The sequence below is a fragment of the Pezoporus occidentalis genome, unplaced genomic scaffold (assembly GCF_034315485.1).
Source record: "Pezoporus occidentalis ecotype Australia unplaced genomic scaffold, CSIRO_AGI_Poc_V1 ctg20, whole genome shotgun sequence".
NCBI classification, from domain to species: Eukaryota; Metazoa; Chordata; class Aves; order Psittaciformes; family Psittacidae; genus Pezoporus; species Pezoporus occidentalis.
In genome coordinates this window covers 556,036-576,735 of record NW_026913856.1, presented here as the reverse complement: position 1 = coordinate 576,735, position 20,700 = coordinate 556,036, and the positions used below count along the sequence as shown (strand labels likewise).

Sequence of the window (20,700 nt, the reverse complement as noted above, 5' to 3'; positions counted from 1 at the left end):
TAGTGGTTAATTCACTCGTAACAGTCCACATGCAGCTTGTAGCAGGTCAAATCTCCTGCTGTGTTCCACAGCACCTTAAGAAGCAGTAAGTCTGATGCATCAGAAAAAGGTGATCATCATATTGTACAAAATAATTCACAGGGAAGGCAAGTTAAAATAAGGTTTCTCTGAGGAAGACTGAAAAAATGTCCCCAGTTTTCCCCTCTTCTTTCTAGAATCAACAATGAAACAATTCTAGATCATGAGATGCACATATGCTGAAGCCTATGAAGAAGCACCCCACGTTACTGATTTAAGTGCACATGTAAGAGATGTAAGCAAAAGATGAGAAACTGCTTCCAAGGCACAGCTCATTGCTCATGCTGTGCTTCTGAACACAAAAACTATGATGAAAAGCACAGAGTGAAACATAGGCATCAAATCTCTGGAGTCTGTACCTTGTCTTTCAGAGAAGGCAGAGGTAGATGATCTCTCATCCTCTAAACATGAGGCTCACACAGAAAAGCTCACACAGAAGCACATGCCATATGCCAGCTAGCTTCCAAAGTCCCAGGGGAAAGAATAACATTTCCCCCAACACATCCATCCCAAACATCATAAGCTATCATAAAACAGTACTATAGGAAAAAGGACACAGTATTCTTATCTTCCCTCTGTTGAAGCAGACACAACACAGATCAATGAAGAAGGCTTAAAAAAATTAAATCATAAGATAGATGAGGTGTAAACAGACAAAATGCAAGGAACAAGTAGAGAGAGAAAGAAGGAATCAACTTTACAAAGAAGCAATTAAACACTCAAATCAGTTCTTAATTACAGGGTTTAGAAAATCCTATTGTAGGCACTTTCCACTTCATTACATGATCCTATGATGGATTTGAACCAAGGCTGACAAAACTGATCCCACACAGCATAAAGAGGAAAACATCTTATTAACAACTCTATACAATAACTATTATGCTGTTGCTCCGATCATATCTTACTGTTTAGTCCTTTGATGTCTGTGCATTGGTTGCACAATTTATAGTTTCTTCTGCACACACAAATACATGGAGATTGCATATCTGAGGGCTTAGTTTGAAAAAAAGAGGACAAATCAGAACCATTACAGTTTTGAGCATCCTGTTCCTACAAGTCTCAACTGTTTGATTTTTATTAACAGTGGGTTTTGAGTCCCTTTATGGAACTAAACAGCACTCTTAAGGACCGAAAGGAATTATCTCTATGTGCTCAGGAACTACCAGGCTAACTGGCTGTGAGAAGCAATTTAATGTCACTTTTCTAAGCAAGCTTCAAATTAAAAAAAAATATCTACACTGTTTTCTTCCTTCAGAGTTTTTTTTTTTTCTTTTTATGATGACTGCAGTTTGTGTAAGAGTCTTAAAATATTACCTCTTCAATACACCATGTAAAATCAGGTCTGGGGAAAGAATCAACTGAATATATATATAAATGATCTTAATGTTTCAAATTCAGCTGTCTTTCACAACTATTTAATTTTCCCTTCTCTATAATCCAAATAGTAAACAATGTCTCCATAGAGTAATAAATGTTTAAGATTTTTAGAAAGCATATATTGTACAACACTAAAATCATCTTTGGTCCCAAAAATACGGAAATTACAAATTTACATTTGTTTTTGTTTTACAAAGTGTATCAGATAGCATTTTTAAAATTAATATTCTCTCTGAATTCTACCCAAAAGCTGTGCTAAGCTCAAGTAAGTAATATGTAAGTGATAAATAACAGCCTTCTGTTCTCAGCTCAAGGAAACACTTCACATGCAAAAGCACTCAGGGTCATTCAGATGCACCACACTACACTGTATTAGAAGTGTATCACTGCATCACTCTGCATTTGTCATTCCAGCTAAAAGGTAACCAAAGCTTTTCAAGATCTCATGATCAGAAAAAGCTGGGTGATGTTGCCAAGGATAGGTGCAAGGATTTGGAAGAGACCAAATACATAAGCTTATAGATGCATGAGACTTCCTACACCTCTGGAAAAAGCCAGAACCAGCACAGGGAGTACAGGAAGGGAACAGGGTGGCTTCTTATGTACACACCATTTCAGCCCTTGTTAACCATCAACAGGATATGCGCCTAATGAAAAGCCTTTGCTATGCATCACTTATGTTTCTTGATTTCAGATGAGGATTCCACGCTAAAAGAGTGGATCTGTTGGAGGACAACGTTCTGAAAGGTTCTCGTAAGTCACTGACACTGCCCATGAACTCTCATTGCAACCTTTGCCAATATTAGTCAGAGTGCTGATAAACAGCAGGGCTGTAACATCTGCACTGGCAATAACAAACTTTGTTATTTCATACCACACTGAACATGCAGCTGTCATTTACTTCTCTGAAACACACAGTAATCCTGGCAAGACATCTCAGTAAAATGTCTCTATTCTAAACTCAACACCAGAGGTTGGCTTTTACCATTCCATCTTTTTTTCTTTTTACACTGGTGTTCCCTTTGGCATTAACTTTCAAGAAGCACAATAAAATGTGTCTGTAGTAACTGGTGAACCGTTAGTCCTTAAGAAGATGCAAAGTTTCTTTTACCTCATTACTAATTATTTCTGAATTCTGATCTCTACCTTAGCCACTAAGGTGAAATGCACTGCAGACATTAGTAAAATGAAAACAAGAAGACATCGGTTTTGTCACCGGTTTTTCACACATCAAATTCTCTGTTGCTTGATTCAAACATTGCAGCATTAGGTTCATAGCTGTTACTCTCCATTCCCTCTGGTATTAAAAAAGCCCAGAAACTTCTACTGACCTACTGTTAAGTATAACCTGGTTTTCACATCTGTAAGTGACCTATTTGCCATGTACTGCTGTTTGCTCTTGTCTATTCAATCACTTAAGAAAACGTCTACACAAGAATACAATGCAAAAAGTGTCCAGGCCAAACATGAGATGGATTCAGGCAGACGGGACACACAGTTCTGCTAATTTTGAGAGATTTCAGCAGCTTATACCAGGAAGGAATTCAGCTCTATAGAGATCTTCTCTACCACATATATTCCTCCTGTAACACGCCTGCATGCGTATGCCAAATAATGCATTACATCGATAAAAAACACCAATCAAATAAAGCCCAGAAAAATATCAAGGGACATCTTCCTAATAAAGTCATGATTTTGTCTGACCAACTCCTGCACAACTTCAGTTCTGAGTAGACAAAATATCATTCTCTTCACTGGAAGTACAACTAACAAGAAACTTACAGTTAAGTAAAACTATTTCTGAACAAGCCAATACAACTGTATTATCCGTCAATTAACTCATTTTCCAAAGAAATATTAGCAAAAAAAAAATTGGAGAAATACCCAATTAAAAAGAAAATCAACAAAAAAAAAACACCTTTAAAAATTCTTTTTACCTACTACAGACAGTTTAAATTTTAGCAGAAGCAATCAGCCTTCCAAAAAAGGACAATATATTGCATGAATCACAATATTGAAACCTTAGAAACACACTTTGTAAGTCCATCATAATTTGTTGCTGGTTCTTGCTCACCCCAGGCTCCTCAGAAATGATGAACCTTAAAAAATAAAATTAGAAAAAAAAAGCCATAACTGAAATGCAAATTTATTGGATGACAACCTCTTCTTTCTATACTGTGCCCTTCAACCCCCTTTTCTCCACCCTACCTCCTAACCATATTTACCTCCCTATTTCAGAATGAAAAATAGAATGTATCCCAACATTTGCAGAAAACCACATACCTGCATTTGATGCATTATGGTGACCATTCAAGAACCTTGCTAACTTTGCACAAATTCATGTATGAACCGAATATGGCAATTCTAAAGTAATCCACAGAGTAACTACCTCAACACTACATCCACCAAACAAAAAAATGGGAGGTGGTTGTCCATTTCGGCTATATAACTGCACCAAGAGTGAAACTGCAGGAGACAAGAACTGAACTGCACCGCTGAGGGCTGCATGAGGATGGATACCGAGAGTTGGCTGGACATAATAACGTGGTTAAAGTTATTGCTATTTGCCCTTCACCTCCTTTTAGCATGTATTAGATTTTCTTTTGGTGGTTTTCTTTCCTATATTAACCAACCAATGCAGTGCTGGTCTTAGTGTCTACAATAGGTGAAGAAACAGTGGCAGAACATGTATATTCAGAGCTTGCACTTGGGAGAGGGAAGGAAAGTACTGTGCAGTTAATCCAAAACAATAACATACTTCAAAACTTATATATTATATAAGCTATATAATATATGCATACATATGTGGACATCTTAAACAGATCTTGCTTTTGAATGACCAACATTTACTGCCTTCATGACAACAGCTTCTAACTCAATGCACTTCTGCACATAATGCAGGGCTGGGCATTCTTTGCCACCATCTGATCTTCCTTTTCTTCCTTAAATAAAGACAAAACCCTTTGTTCCATGAGGGAGTTAAGCATGTCTTTTCCCTTTGCAGTCCCATTTGAATGTTGCTTTCATGCATCCAGACGCTGAATCTCAGGGTGATGATCCACTTCTCTGGACTCTGTCCGAGCACGTATGTAATCACTGGTCTGCCGACTACTTTGTTGCCTGCTGTTCATTCGCCACTTTTTAACAGTTAAGTATGTGTTCACAGCATACACTGCCATTGCCAAGAAACCAAATATCTACAAGAAGTAGAAAGAATTGTCAAAGACAATTTCTGAAAACAAGAACAAGAGTAGTTTTGCCACAAATTCCTCAGAAGCTTAGTTTTCTACTTTATTTGCACTGACAAAGCACCATGGTCTGTAAAAATTGACGTTTCTTCAATGAACAAAAAAATCTGCAGAAGTGACCAAGATCAGTGACCAGAAAACAAAGTTCTCAGTCTACAAACACAAAATATACAACAGCATACAACAAATATACAAAGAACACAGTCCTTCGTCCAGCAGTTCATTCCACAGGGTGAAAACAACAGTGAATGAATTACAAGAGAAGAGATGACCAGTCCAGACCATTAGTCTGCAGAAGGAGCTAATTAGCATTTTTTCCTATGTTTCTGCATTACTGTGGTGTGATTTTCAACATCCAGGTTTGAAAGGGTGGGGAGAATAGAATAAAAAAGTTTCCAACTCAAGCACAGAATTAATTTGCTTGAACTTACTGGTCTAGATTTAAAATGTTGAAGTACTACTATACTTACTCCACAGAACAAAAACGGTCTGTAGTGAGCAAGAAGAATCAGCAAATTATGTGTAAGGAGCTCCAATTTCTTGTGAATGTCTGGCTCTATCTTTTCTGTAGGTTTGCAATATAAAGCAATATCATCTAAACTGGCTACAGAGAAAAAAGGCAAGCTTAACTGCTAAAGTGATCGCTGCAAGTCAGTTTTCTGTTTGTCCTTGCGTCAAGCCTTAAGACAAACAACTCAAAGGATGTCAGTGCTTTTTAAATCCAAATTATCTTATAGCCAACTGCAAAATGAGAAATAAATTGTAATGTCAAAGGCAACAGAAGCATTCAGTGAACATGAGGAAAAGTTATTCTTAGATTTAACAGATGAGTCATATATAAAGAAGTTCAAACTCTTACCACAGCAGCAATTTCTGCTCCAGTTTTATGGTTTAAAGCAGCAAGTACTACAGAGGCAATGAAAAAGAAGAAAGTGCTGAGTCCAGTGTTGACCAGATCCTAAAAAAAATAAATTCATTAGCATTACTAAAGAATGATTCTTTGCTTGCAAATTTATTAGAAGTGATGAAACAGAAGAAGGTTAAAACAAGAACTATAGGAATACTTTCCCACTTTCTATGCAGTTTACCACTCACACAAAGAAAGGCAAAGCTCATTACACAGGAAACGTAGCATGTGTACACATCAGTCTGTGAACAGCACTCACATACCATGTACACATCCAGAATCTGCACTGGTGCTTTATGAGTTACTTCAACTTCTACAGGGTTTGTTGGAAAAGTACTGTCAACATAAACAACGAGTAAACCTGTTCCACCTCAGCGGATGCTGAAGTAACCTCAATATCGAACCTTAGCACTCAAGGAACTCTTTGTTCTCATTCATATCACAACAGTGCTCCATGTACTGCCCAGATAACTGTCAGGAATTTTTCTACCAATTCTTTGAGGCCTTCACTGTAGAAGACTGCATGTCCCACACCACTTCTATAAGTAACAGCTGCCCTCTGAGAATACACAGATTTTTATGTATTTATTGCTTAAGATTAATGTTTCAAGTAGACATTTTATATAAGAAGCACAGCAACACCCCATGGCACCTATGTTCAGGGAAAATCCTTTGCTACACACACACACAAGAATGACAAGCAACATCCAATTCAGTTACACATAAGCTGCTAATGTCAGTGTCTTTGATGATTATGTTGCTGTAGCTTACATAAAGCAGCATCATTAACATGTCATTGGAACATAAGTAAGAATTCTGAATGTCCACTGTGCAACTTAACATTTTGAGTTAAAGAAAAAAAAAACCACAACAAAAACACACTGAACATGCCAACTCCTGCCACCAAAAACAAAATCCCATCAGCCCCCTGATCAGTATTCAAGGATACATCTATTCTACTTGATTCTCTTCTTTCACATACAAGCCAGGCTCACTTCCTGTTCCTACTCCTCCACTTATTACAAGCAGAATTTGTTTTTTTGTTCTATTTTATTTTTCCCCAAAGTGCATCCTGTAAAGTGCTGTAAGAAGTTAGTCACAGAAAATTGAAGGTACAAACCTAAACTTACTCCCTGGGTATGAATCCCACAGCTGTGTTCCAGGAACATAGCACAAAGACTTTGAAAGACCATTGTCATCCAACCACCCCCAAAACATCTGTTTTCTGTGCCATGATTGGAGAATGCTTTAGAAAGTAATTACAAGAACCTGAGCTTCTGGTGCTATGTTATTTACAAGGAAAGCTATCTATTTTGAAGGTACTGACCCAGCTGGTTAGCACAATTAAGTGCGCCAGGCAATAAGATGTATGTTGTACCACTGTGGCCTAATCCTCATCTAAAAGGGGGACCTTTCCAAGAAATCTGAGAGACTTCCATTGCTTATTGCTATTTCCACAGACGTGTTCAGATTTCATGAGTCCAGTAATAACCGAACTGTCTTCCCAAATAGTAAGGGAACAAAAGCAAATTGTGGGTCTCAAACTCCTACCATCTGTATACCTGCCAGTGTATAATTAGAGAAGTTTTTTCTCTCTGTTCAAGCTTACCAAGATAGATATTATCTGGTATTCACATCATAAAAAAAAAATTAAAAAAAATATGAAATAGTTATTGTAGTTTTAACTTGTTTTGCAGAGATAAGAAATAGAGATACCAGAAAATAAATTGCATTTTACAGTTTTTCCAAGTATCCTATTCAACTTCAAGTTCAGCAGCTCTAACTGTGCCTCCGGGGTTGCCAACAAGAGCTGTGATTCTCATCTGCACAAACCTTCCTCACTAGAGGGGAAGTTTCATTATACCTTACAAGAGACACCAGGCGCAACAGGATTCAGCATTTTCATCAAGTCTCTAGCGTAAACATGCATGTCGCCACGAATGTTGAAACTAAATACTGAGGAGAGGGCAGCTACACTCCTGAATAATTAAAACAAAAATAATTAAAAATTAGTTTAGCCCAAGGTCAAGTTGTATATTTTACTGCCAGGGTACATCTGTCACCTACAGGTAAGACCTACAGAATGGAGACAAAATCCTGGAAGAAAAAGGTTGGAAGAACTCAGTAATTATGGTAGGTAAGCACTTCAAGAGGTGATGCCATGGCCAAAAAAAAGGGAAGAAAAAGTACTTATACACTCCTTCGGACATATGGACACGACAGGTGTAAGGTTGTAATCTCACCTGTGCAAGTAACATTGCAATGCTGCGTCCTGCTCCAGTATTCACATTTTTAAAAGTATGTTGAAAAATTGGACAGGGTACAGAGAAGAGCCACAGAAGTTATTTGAAAGGAGGATACAGTTTCTGACAGTATGAATCAAAGAACTTAAACTGCTTTGAATATTAATAAGGTTGAGCTGTGTACACGAAGACTTCAGTGTTTCAGCAACTAAAAAAAACACTTTGTTTTCAAAGTTTAACATAAAAAAGCACAACAAATTTAACAGTATAGCAAAATTAACTGCTGCAGAGTTAAGATGAATCATACTCAAAATGAAGTAAGTTTTAATTCTAAGGGAACTAACCATCAGAACAGAGATGTGCTTACTTTCCACTTCTTCACTTCTTGTAATTCAGATTGGTTTTTCAGACTTTCTGTACTTCCTTAGTACCACACTTAAAGACTAAGCGGTTGGCACATAATATACTATAATTTATGAGGTCAGATGTGCTTATTAATTCATTCTGTTAACTTCTGACTTTCTTAATCCATTAGCTTAATTACCTTGTCAGAGGAGAACAGTAGAAGACAGACAGCCTGACCTTCCCACAACAGACATTATCACTTATCTCCATGGTATGAATCAACTCAAAGGCTTCATGTAAGAAGTTTGAGATACTGCCGAGTATGAAATACTGCTGAAATTAGACTGCTGGTGCCTTTGTCACGATTCTTACAGGAAACCAAAGACATCAGTACATTAGAAACTTCGTCATCATTACCTGACATTCTATTTAGTTGCAATCTTTACGAAGAATATTAAATTTGTCCTTGCAAAGAAACCAACAATTCAGAACTGAAGAACTGCAATTCCATTTTCCCTGTTTAGATCAAACCTTTTTAATGCAATTAACAATTGAATCACATTCATGCAATAGGGGTCATTTCTAAACTAATATATCTTTCATATCCACAGATCAGATTGATAAATATCATAAACTCCAAACAATAACATCCTCATACAGATATATAATGGTAAGAACTGAAACAAAGTATTAGTGGAGGTTTTTAACCCAAAATTTGGTATTAAGACCAGAAAGATAAAAAAAAAAAAAAAAAATACAGTGGTTTTGGACAAAGTGAGAGCAAAACCAAAAAGGAGTGACCTACAGAAAGAATTCAAAAAATAAAAGACACTCCCTAAAAATAATGTAGCTTTTTTCCACGTAAGAGAAAATGAATAATCATGGCAATAAAAAGAATAAACAAATTGAAAAAAGATGAGCTTTTTCAAATCTGGCCATGATGTAGCTGAAGTTCTTGCTATTATATTTATAGACAAAGTAAAAACCACATCACACAGATAGAAGAATTTCTGATGAAATTACAGAAACCTCATGAGACAGTCTGCTGTGCCATAAAATACTGTACAAAGCTGCCATCCATAACAGAGAAGAAAATCTACAAGCTGTATCAAATCCACTCTAGACTGCTGCTCCTCCCTTTCTCCTTTCCAAAATGATTTAAAATGAAAGACTGACTTCTGGTCACTTGCTAGCTATTTGCACATCATTCTGTTCACTCACCAATTACTATTAGTCCACAACATAGTATCCCAGGATACTGCCATCACCAGCTATCTGTTCCACCCAGAAGGAGCATAAAGCAGAAAAAGCGTCTTGTGGATGAAGATGAGTTTATACCAAGGCAGCATTTTATACTAAAAAAAAAGGGTGAGGCTCTTTTTCTGCTGTAAAGGTGGGAAACTCTAGAAAAATGGACAGCATCCTACAGTCTGGCGTTTTAGGGGTCAGGTATGGTGCCTACATTAATGAAGATGGAAAACCTGAACTGGTGCTGTTAACTGACCTGAAAACTCCCATGAATTCACTCCTGAAAACTGCAAGGCACATCAGCTTTGAAAGCTTCTGTTTATTCCTCTAGTTTGGTACATAACCCGGAGTTAGCTTTGTTGCTCAACAAGCATCAGTAATATCCACATGCCTTTATCCATCACTCTCCATGACTTTACACATGCAGACTTTTAAGAGATATTCAACCAAAAGACATGCTCTGCCTTTTTATCCTGTATTTTGTTGTGAACAGGCTGCACAAGTGACTAGAAGGAAGACAGCATCATACTGCAACTGTAATTTGGAACTGACATTTAGCCTGGTGATTGCTTTGGTAACGTGCTTTCTGAAATCCAAGAGTTTACATTTACATGGAGTTTAAAGTAGCCAAATTTATGTAATCTAGGAAAGAAATCTACACATTTTGACAGCTTGACTTTGTAACAAAAAGTGGCAAGTAAGTGGCATGCTGCTGTCCAGGTTATTTTCCATGAAAGAGAATGCTCAAAAGTAGCATTTCTGTTCAGGTTTTTGGGTTTTGGAGGTTTGTTTTGTAGTTGTCAGGGAAGGGAGGGCAAGTGTGGCTACTGATTTTATTATTATTTTTACTTGCAAGGTTTCAGAACTGTTTCCTTGTTTCTATATGCAGCTATTTACCTGAAGTTTACAAACAGACCAGTCAGTCCTCTAAACCAAGACTGTCAAACTCCCTTAATTTTAACTATAATGGTATTATTGAACACTGTATGACTATTTGCACCACAAAAATGGAAACATGGTTTCTCAAGCAAAAGTAAGTCTGATGCAAAAAGAACCAAATTAGCTGTATGAGCACTAATTCCCATCCCTTTTTCTCATTTATTTAGGCTTATATAGGAAAGGAATCTTTGTGCAAACAGGGATATCTTAGTGCCCATTTCACAGTGCGTGACTACAGTGCCTCATCCCCACACAAGGCTGAAGGTCCCTGTGAGTCCCATGTTGCACACGGGAGCCCCAAAGGTCTCTCTGCAGGTGCTCCTGTTCAGATGCTTCAATCCAGTCCCAGATGTCTGGCACTTGCTGAAATCAGCTCTATTTTCAGCACTGCAAGCAAGTATGCAAAAGACCCTGAATTAACGCAAGCGATGCTCAAAAGCCTTCGTCAGCTCTCCAAAAGGTCAGGGACAAGCTATAATTTTTGAAGAAATTGAAGAAGTGGCCTTGCAACCAAGACTCATATAACTTTAGTCTTATTTTTAACCACTTCTGAGTTGAAATACAAGCTCTGCTGGATGCTCTGCTGCAAATGACAAAACATGCTCCTGAATTAATGAATGCTTATACAACCTGATTTCATTTTGATTTCTTGTAGATCACCCATTTCCTTCTTGATTCTCTCTTAGCTGCTCCTCACTGCTTTCCCTGCATAATTTTCCAATCAGCAGTCCTGCATACAGACAGGACCAGCAGTTACAGTCAAAAAGCAACACACCATATTAGCAGTAACTACCAAACCATGTAATAGTTCTTGTGTTTAAAACTTGTGTTTGTGTTTCTTACAGAATAATGCATGATTTACACCATGCTGCACCAAATGAGAATGCAGAAAAGAGCACTAACACAGAGGAAATGAATTCTGACAATTTATTAAAATTTATAAAATATTCATTTTTACCCTTAATACGCATTACTATTTTGATACCAATAAACATAGAAGTGAAGGATGACTGACTTAATTTCTCATTCAACAGTTACGCGAGCCAAAGAAAACTAGGATGTTTTATCAAAACAGAAGGGGAAAAAAAGAAATTAAAAACATAAAATAAATCAAGATTATCCTGTGAAAACCTTTGAACTACAGCTCTGTAATTACACTCTTTAGAGCCAAAGCCAGCACAAGTGCCATTCTGGCACTGCACCAAGTTTTTGGCCAAGTACTTCGAGTGTTAGCTGCTCACACACAAAGGTTTCATCCCTGCAATAACTGAGGGAAAAAAACCAACCCCACAAAGATGATAAAATACATCTTCAGGCAGCACAAGATAAAACCACTGATCTGTGTCTTCTAAAAGACACACCTGAGTCTTCATGCTTCATGGCTCCTCCCTGTAGCAGTGGTTCCCTGGAACTGAGCCCAGGCCAATAAGCCTGGCAGAACTCTAATTGCTGTGCTCAGTTCTGTGCCCCATCTTTTGAGTCTGCTCTAGTCTGAAAAGCCTGCATTCCAAACTGCTCACACAGAGAATACACTACCAGTGCTCCAGCGGATTTTTTTTTTTCCTACACAGACATAAAAAAGTCCCTTCTACTGGCTGATTATACAGTGATTTACATCTGTATTGATTCTGATGTCTCCCACCATACAAACTGTCAACATTTTCAAATCCTATATTCTCAAGTATTTGCCATCACTTGTCACCCTCCCCAGGGCATCTCAGTTTTCAGCCCTGAAAAAGGTACCACAGCTTCACAGCGGATTCCACTCTGCAGCGCCATTAACTGTTAGAAAGCCTGGCAAACCACATGCAAATTCACCACAAAGTTACTACAAACACTTCTGCTAACTTTCCTACCCCCTTTCCTTCTTCTAGAGGGCTACATCATGCATAGTTTGGCTGCAAAATCTTAAAGTTTTCCCTGTAGATCACATGAGATTCAAATAATGAATCCTAAACCATGACAATATAATAATAAAAAAGATAAGTTAGACAAAATTATAGCAAACATTCAGCTATTAGTTAGCTCTGAAAACTAAAAGCAAAAGCAGCAGCTCATCAGTGACGCAGGAATCTCTGCTGTGGTGTACTGTTCATTCTCCTGTGCCACTTGCTAGTCTCCTTGCAGAATAGGCTCTCTCTGAGCTCTGAAGCATAAAAGAAATGGAAATTTCCACCGACAGGTTCCCCAGCTTTTGCATTTTTGCATAACACTGATAGCACTGCACAACACAGATGAGCGACTGTACTTTCATCTTACTGTAACAGACCTGCCTCTTTCCAACACACCCAAGCAAAGCTCTTTCCTAGCCTCACCATCCCTATGTTTCTTTCATGCTTACCTCATGAAGATGTGAAAATGGCTGGCAAGTCTCTAATTAGGAACAAAACAAAGCCCTTTTCCATAAACAGCTAAAAATATTTATTACAAAAAAATAAATTTGTGTATCTGTTAGGTATTAGTATATACTGATCCACATTTTCATTACAACCAGGGGTAGCGGACATCAAACAATAGCCACAACTCATTATAAAGAAGTCTAATTTTAATAAAGTACTGAAGGAAACAATCCTGTGTTGGACAACAGCAGACGATGGCTTGGTACTTTCTAATACACAGGATCATTTGAAAGGAAACAGATCCAAATGGTTTCTAGGAAGTCTGTGCGATGCACTGTTCAACAAAAGATTTCTGAATTTCTTTCAAGCACTACAAAAACCTCTTCTTCTCACACAACTTCTAAAAGCAAAGTTTGAGACTTTTCACAAAGGAAATACACATTATAAAGTCAGAATTACTTTTTTAAAGCATGTATATTATTGAATTAATGCACAAGCAGGACTGACTTAATCCTAAAGCATTCAGGAGTGTCAAAGTCTGTTCAGTAAGCAACTCCTGTGATAACTGTCATATTCAGAGGCTGCAAAATCACCATAATAACCATCAAAACACAGGGAAGTATTAACTATTGAAAGAGGCAAATAATGTATGAATATAAATCTAAATAGTAAAGAATAAAATGCCAAAATAAGCCAAAAAGGCATTCAGCCACAATTCTACATTCTTAAATTTTCCCTCAATTTTGCCAAAGTAATCTCCCACAGGTTTTTCATTAGAGCTTTCCATCTCCCTCTCTGTACCTGCAACAGACTACAGCTAACAGAATAATGAAGATACTCTCACACTCCTCTTGGAGTTAACGATCCCATCAGATTAATGAATGTTAAATTCAGTAAGAAATACCAGGAAGAAAGATGGTCTCATCAGTTAATGGAAATCAGAACCTTTCAGTTCTCTTTTCCCTTCCATCAGAGATCTCTGGTATAATGATGGAAGACGCATTTAATCTTCAGTATGTAACTAAAAGAATGAGACTTGCAAAATCACGACAATTTACTTCTACCTCTGTTGACCTGGCAATATGGACTTAAGCAAAAGCATTGACAGCTGCCCTTCAGGTCGAACTCCAACCACGTCATGTTACTCCATGCTGTTTAGGTAAAAGGGTTCAAAGTGCAACCATTGTCCTAAACCCCAAAATACTTAATTAAACAAAAAAAATAAAAAACAAACCAAACCAAGCACCAAACTAAAAAAAACAACCAAAAAAAACCCAACAAAAACATCACCCCAAAAATTAAAAAAAAAAAAAAACAACCAAAAAAAAAACATACCACAACTGGTTAGATTTTTACGCCTCTTTTCCCTAAATACCTCTCTAGCAGAGTGTTATGCAGAGGCAAGTAACACTGCAAAGTGGCAGCTCTTGCCACGCGAATACTGTAAGAAGTCAAGAGTGGCTGAAAGGACCTGCCAGTTACACATTGACATCTACTGTGTTATTTGGGGAGAAAGAAGAGAGCTGCATTTAGGATTCTGTACTTAAGTATGTTCAACGTATTGTGAAAGTGTCTGGTATGCAGGAGGAGTGTGTCACAGGGCTCAACAACAGAACAAAAGATGCACACATGCAGAATCAAGGGTATGCAAAGTCATTAAACTGTCCTTCCAGAGATACAACTTCAGCTCAGCCACGGACACCATGCACACCACTCTCCAGTCTCTTGATAAGAACGTCTGTCTAACTTACTTTGAACATGAGCTAGATCTAGCATTCACTGTGAAACCACTCGCATTACACCAGCAAAGCCATCATGTATTTTATGCTGATGCTCTTACACATACTTGTTCTCACACTCTTGTAAATCCTACTAGCAAGTATAGAACTGTGTGGCATAAAAAGACAGTCTTCAATTGTTGTTATCAGGCTGTTGTGATGCTTGTTAAAAAAAAAACAAGCTGGCAACAGAAACAGAGACTACCTTCTCCCAACAGCTGCTGCTTTTCAACTTGCCAGGATAAGTGGTGACAATACTGGCAGAATGGAGACAAAAGCAGCAAAAGCAAGAAAGCCCAGTAACTGCACTGGTTCTGTTCTGCATGCCACCTGGTTACCCAGTCACAGCTCTCAGTTCATCTAATCTATCTACTAAGTATTCCTCAATAGATCATGCATGCCCAGGGTACAAAGATCATTTAATTCCGTATTTCACGCTAATTTTTGATGTCGTTTTGGCTTATAAACAGCTACTGCACATGTGCAAATTGAAACATTAATAAATGACACTAAAAACAAGTTAAAAAAAAAAAAAAAAAACACAAAGAAGCCTAAAAACCTCTGGGACTGACCTCTAACAGTGTTCTAAAATAAAACAGAACATGGGCATGTATGTATGTGTACTGTCCAAAAAAGCTGATGCAAATATTGCCCTTGAAGCTGACAGATCTTTTGCTAGAGTGACTTAAAATGATTTTGTGACCTGTGTTTATGCAACCCAATCTTAAAGTTTAACTCATAATACAGCACGGAAACAGAGACTTGTACAAAAGGAATGTGCACTGCCAACAGTTCTCTGCCTAAAACTTTTAGTATTTGAGAATGCATTGAGCATTGCCAGTCAATGTTTAATAGCTATAGTTTAATACGTTATATGTTTAATACTTATATGCGTAAGCAATTCAAACACCTGATTTTCACAGAAAACACGTAAATTTTTACACAACTACCCAACAATTGTATTAATCTGTGTAAGAAAATATATGCAGCACAGCTGTCCCAATATAAAAACAGTTTAAGAGAGAAAAACGGGCTACTGTAAATACAGCATCTGTCAAAGTTAAGTAACTACAGCCTGCATTTTTTCCCACTTGATCCACAAACAGTAATTACTGGCACTAGCAGGAGGTTTTTCCTTCCAAACAGAGTCTACCCGAAGACAATTTTAGCTCTATTTAATGTTGCTTAATTTTGCCACATTTCAAAGATCCTTCTGCTGCTAGTATTCATATTATATACAAGTAAAATGTCTACTTTATTCAGCATAGAAAACACTCATACACAATCTTTAACTGCAGTAGAAAGTACAGTTCAAAGCCCAAACTTAAGAGATTTGCAGCTATTTTCAACAGAGTAAGAATCTGCATGAACTTACAGTAAGATTCCAGTTGATCTGTGGTATTCTTGTGTGAAGATTTAGACTGAACATAAGCAACAGAACTCCAGTAACCACCAACGCGCTACAGCTCACAAATTCAAAGAAATAAAGGCCTTCGCAAGGGGAGCATTCCATGATGGTCTCTATGCAGATGAACGCAATCAGTGCCAAAACCTAAGAAGAAAAACAAGTGGGGAAAAAAAAAAAATAAATAGATTTCCACATTTTGAAAGTAGCCACAAGTATTCCTGAAATTTCCATTGGGAACATGATCGGTTTACACTTAGGAATGTGTGATTTTAGTTTATAACAAGGCACTGTCTAAAGAGAAAAAAAACAAAAGCAAATTAATGCAAGACTTTCTGGATATCTCCTATTCAACAAGTATATTTTAGCAAAATTACAAGCAGTCTAACATCAAAATAACTGAGACACCCAGAAATGCATGAAACCCCTTCAGGACACTGGCTTAACATGCAAATAGCACCTTAAACATTCTATTTCATTTTTCACTCATTATATGCTATTCCAAAACTTGGAATGCATTTGTCTATTGGGCCAACCTCAAGTCAACTATATAGTATTAATATACTGTGACTGTGAAAGACATTTAAATCAAGCTCTCATTTAAATTTCACTACCAGATTGAGATCTAAATATATTCAAAATAAAATAGATTCAGGATCTCTACCAGCCTCCAAAAATCCCTTTTCATGTTTATCATCAATATACTGTTTTTCATATTAAAGCATATATTATCATTCCTTTGTAAGACAATAAAATCAGCAGCTAACAGAGGAAGGACAAACTCCTGGTGCTGCAAATACATATAAATCAGATAACTGTTAGTCTAAATTCTGAAGAATCTCGGTAGAGTTAAATGCAAACTTTTGCAAGAAAAAAGTTTAATTTACTGTTTAGGATAAATCAGTGAATCTCACCATTCTTAGTCTGCCCAATGGAGGAAACTAAAATATATAAAAATTATATACCAATATTAGCTACCACTGACAGCTACCACCTAGATACCACTGATTAGCTACCACAGTGTATACAACTTACATATCTAAGACTGTATTTCAAAGAAATCTTCTTTAAATGTAACTGGTAAAAGAAAAACAGTAGCATGGACAGTTTGGTTTTATTGGGTATTTTTAATGTTCACAGCAAGCAAGAAAGGCCTTAAGAGTGTTTTGCTTCAGTTTTCAAGACAACCACCCCCCTACCCACCCACTTACATTTTTCAGAAATAATTCACTTTTTTTGCTCTGCCACAAAATTCTACTGTGACTGTAGTAAGTCGCTTCAATTTGAAGATGACAGCCTCCTCACAGCCAAATATTCCCCAATTTGAAGGCTTTGTGCAAACAAAACCCAAGTTTAAAAGATTGACAGAAGCCACAATACAAATCAATTTCTAAATCCTTCTTTGCCAATTTCAATAATGCTTTCTTCCAGCACTTTTTATGCTTCATCTATTGATTTGTCTTTGTCTTCTGCAACAGAAGAAGCAAAATGAAGAAAGAGGATTTTGAAAGATGTTACCATTTTGACATTAGCAGTTATTCTGAGGACAATACCCACGTGCTTCATTCACTACAGACTTCAGAATACAGCAGCTAATTTTAAAAGAAATTAAAACAAACCAAAATAGTTTTTATCAAAAATCTCACAATTGCGTAGAAAGTCTCCCATAGTTCACTTTGCACAGTCTCTTTAAGAGAACATAAAAGTCATTGTTTTTCGTAAAGCTCAAAAAAAGAAACCTTAGCTATTTCAAGCACGATCAATATCATCTAATGCAAAATGATAACTGGCAAAACTTTACCTTTTAGATGTTCCAATAAAGTCTCCACTGTTCTTGCCACAATTTTTGATATGACACTTAAAATTTTTATTATTTTAAAAGCAATGGTTTCTGTAATATTCTCTAAAAATACTGGAGCACAAGCCCAAACAATATTAGGTTTATTTTATGAAAACACAAACAGCTCTGAATTGTGCCATTAGCAGTAGGCTGAAGGAGCCAGAAGCTCTGGCAATCACTACTCTGGACAACTGCTACTTGGCATACAGAGTCTCTGCTGTTTTGCTGATAAACATCTTCCACTGACTCTTCTCCATACCAGACAGCATTGCTTCTGCAAGGCTGAGGTACCCATCTTAGCAGTCAAAGCTCAAAACAGATGAAAGATTTTCTTACATACAGGATTAGAAATAAATTAGGTGCTGAAGAGTCACTTGAAGAAGTGAATTCTAATCATTGTATGTTATTTATACATTCTTGAGCTCAGAACAGTTAATCAACTTCAGAGCAATTCTACCTTAAGACTTCATTTTATTGCTTAAGGAATTACAAAATACATTTGCCTGTGACACCTTTCACACTCTGATTAAAAAAAAAAAAAAAGGTGTGAACATTTAAGTTTGACTTAATAACCCAAACCATTCTAAAGGCAGGCAAAGATGTGCCATCAGTTTAACTAATGTGGTGGCATTAGTGCACAGTGGTCTAGGTTGGGACAGCCCAGATCTATTGATACATTTATCAGAAAGACTGGGAGAAAACCTCAATTGCTTCAGCCACAAAGTGGAGGCTGTGTTTTGGGAATACACACGATAACTATCAACAGGAGTATTATCATCACAGAGCAGACTGGGACACCTGAACACTTGTTGGTTGGGGCACAGGAAAAGGAGAACATTCCCATGAATATCATTTACTTGTAACACTTTTGTACTTCAAGTAAGATTCCAACTGTGCTACTGTTTCTCCTGCAATAAAAATGTATTTCACCCTTCTCAAAGATCACCCATTCTGCCAGTGCTACAGCTAATACCTTTCTGTTAACTGCCCGTTATTTGTTTCACAATGACTATGACAAAAAATAAAATCCGAATTCACCACCGCACCAGAAAGCACTATCCTCCCACACAAGCTTTCTTTTTCATAAATATGACAGAAATCTCAGTCTTTAATAAAAAATATTTTCTTTGAAGCATCAGGGTAATCTTGCCCTCCTACACATTTATGAACTTGCCAGAAGCATCCTTCCAATTAACTACAAGTTATGTGACTCTTCCATAAAAGCACACTAATGCTGCTTTCACTGGGCACTCTACTCTAAGTTTCTTTCTAATAAATACAGCAAACTACTCTGAACGTATGAAATGAACACAGAATACATTATAGAATCAAACCCATGACTGACTCAGCTAAATTACTTAGAAGGGTTGTGTAAATGCTCTAACAAGAGACATGAGACAAATCAGCTTGCCAAGGCACATGATGAACCACTACCGGTTCATCCAGTAGTGAATTAATACAACTCTGCTACCAAAAATACCACTTGATTGATGTGGCCATTAAGTAAACTGATACAATCATAAGCGTGCCCCCAGAGTGTCCCACTGCAAACTGCAGAGAGCAGAAGTCAGTCTTGATCCCAGCTACCCCAGCTTATTTTCTGAGGGACTTCAATGCAGGTTTAGCACTAACCATTTTCTCCTCTCACAGAGCTCTGTAATTATAATGAAAACATCTTTCTAACCTATGTTTATCTCCACTGCCTGTCTTCTACCCTTCACTGCCTACTGAATTAGCTAATCTACATGCAGCTCACAACTTACTGAGGCTCAAAGATGCAAAAAGTCACTTCCTACACAATTCCCTCTGCCACACCACACGTCCAAAATAAAAACTGGTGCCTTGTCTTACCACATTGACTGTACGTGCTCTCTGGGGAAGAAAAGAGAACAAAGACACTCCAACACCCCTAGCAAGGATCCATGCTCCATCCAGACACCACTTGAGGGTGCAGGCTCACACTGCCCCAGGTGATTACAGCACAAAGCGGCAGCAGAGAAAACTCAAACTTCCCAGCTGATAAACCTTTGCCCTTGCTTTGTAACACAAGTCACCAGTGCTACCTTGGAAAAACATGAGACTGGATTTTCTGGGCCTGTGTCTGCCTCCAATGGCTGCAGTTACAGGACATCGTATCGGAGCACAAGTTTTGGCCAACAAAACACATGCTGCCACTTTTTCAGTGCAGGAAGTGACCCTGGCTTTCAAGTCACACCTCATAATTTAGGGTGAGGAGTTTTGAGGAGTTTTTCCACAAGCAGAAGTTTCAAGGCTTCTATACTTCATAAAAATGAGAAGTTGAACGTGAAGGAGATCTTCTTTTACATGAATTACTGCTCTCTCCCTCCAACAACACAGCTACAGCTTTCTCAGGCATAGTCAATAGACCAAGTTTCCTCTATTGGATAAAACAAACCTTTTCACCTGTTTTTCTCTGAACTGGGTACTTTGGAGAGTTTTCTATTCTACCCAAATTCCTCCTATGCCTCAAGCTCTGTATAATTCTCTTTTATTACTATCTTTCACAGTTGCTTTTGGTTTCCCTTTTACTTCCACTCTTCTTGAAGTAAGCATGGAGGATTTTGCAGTGGATACATAACTCTGTCATGCTGGAAACATCGGCTTATTCTACTCAATGCTTGGGTTCATGCAGAGCCAACCTAGGCTGCCTGCAAAGCCACCTTCTTCTTGGACAAAGGACATACAAGAGTCTGGTCAACAAAAAAAGGACCAACAAGAATGAGCTTCAGGATAAGCTACGCAAAGGTCTGAGTCTGCCCAGGCTTGCAACCCAATGCGTGCAATACAGCTCTAATTCTGTGACAGGTGGAGTTTGCCTTGTAAATGAAGTAAATGGAGCAAATTTGCCCTGCCCTTCCTCCCTCATCTCCTACCACCACACGATGCAAACGCACAAGAAAAAAAGAAAAAAACAGAACTCCAAGTAGAGGAT

General features: G+C 37.6%; 1 protein-coding gene across 1 annotated transcript in view; it reads right to left on the bottom strand.

The window, feature by feature from the left end:
- Positions 1 to 1,824: 1,824 nt before the first annotated feature.
- CMTM4 (CKLF like MARVEL transmembrane domain containing 4) overlaps positions 1,825 to 20,700 on the bottom strand; it is a 32,568-nt gene continuing 13,692 nt past the window's right edge. The window contains exons 2-4 of the mRNA XM_062618245.1: positions 15,878 to 16,054; positions 5,563 to 5,661; positions 1,825 to 4,652 (exon numbers count right to left, since the gene is read on the bottom strand). Of these exons, the coding sequence (XP_062474229.1) occupies positions 4,479 to 4,652; positions 5,563 to 5,661; positions 15,878 to 16,054 (450 nt within the window). The 3' untranslated portion in view covers positions 1,825 to 4,478. The remainder of the gene's footprint in view (positions 4,653 to 5,562; positions 5,662 to 15,877; positions 16,055 to 20,700) is intronic.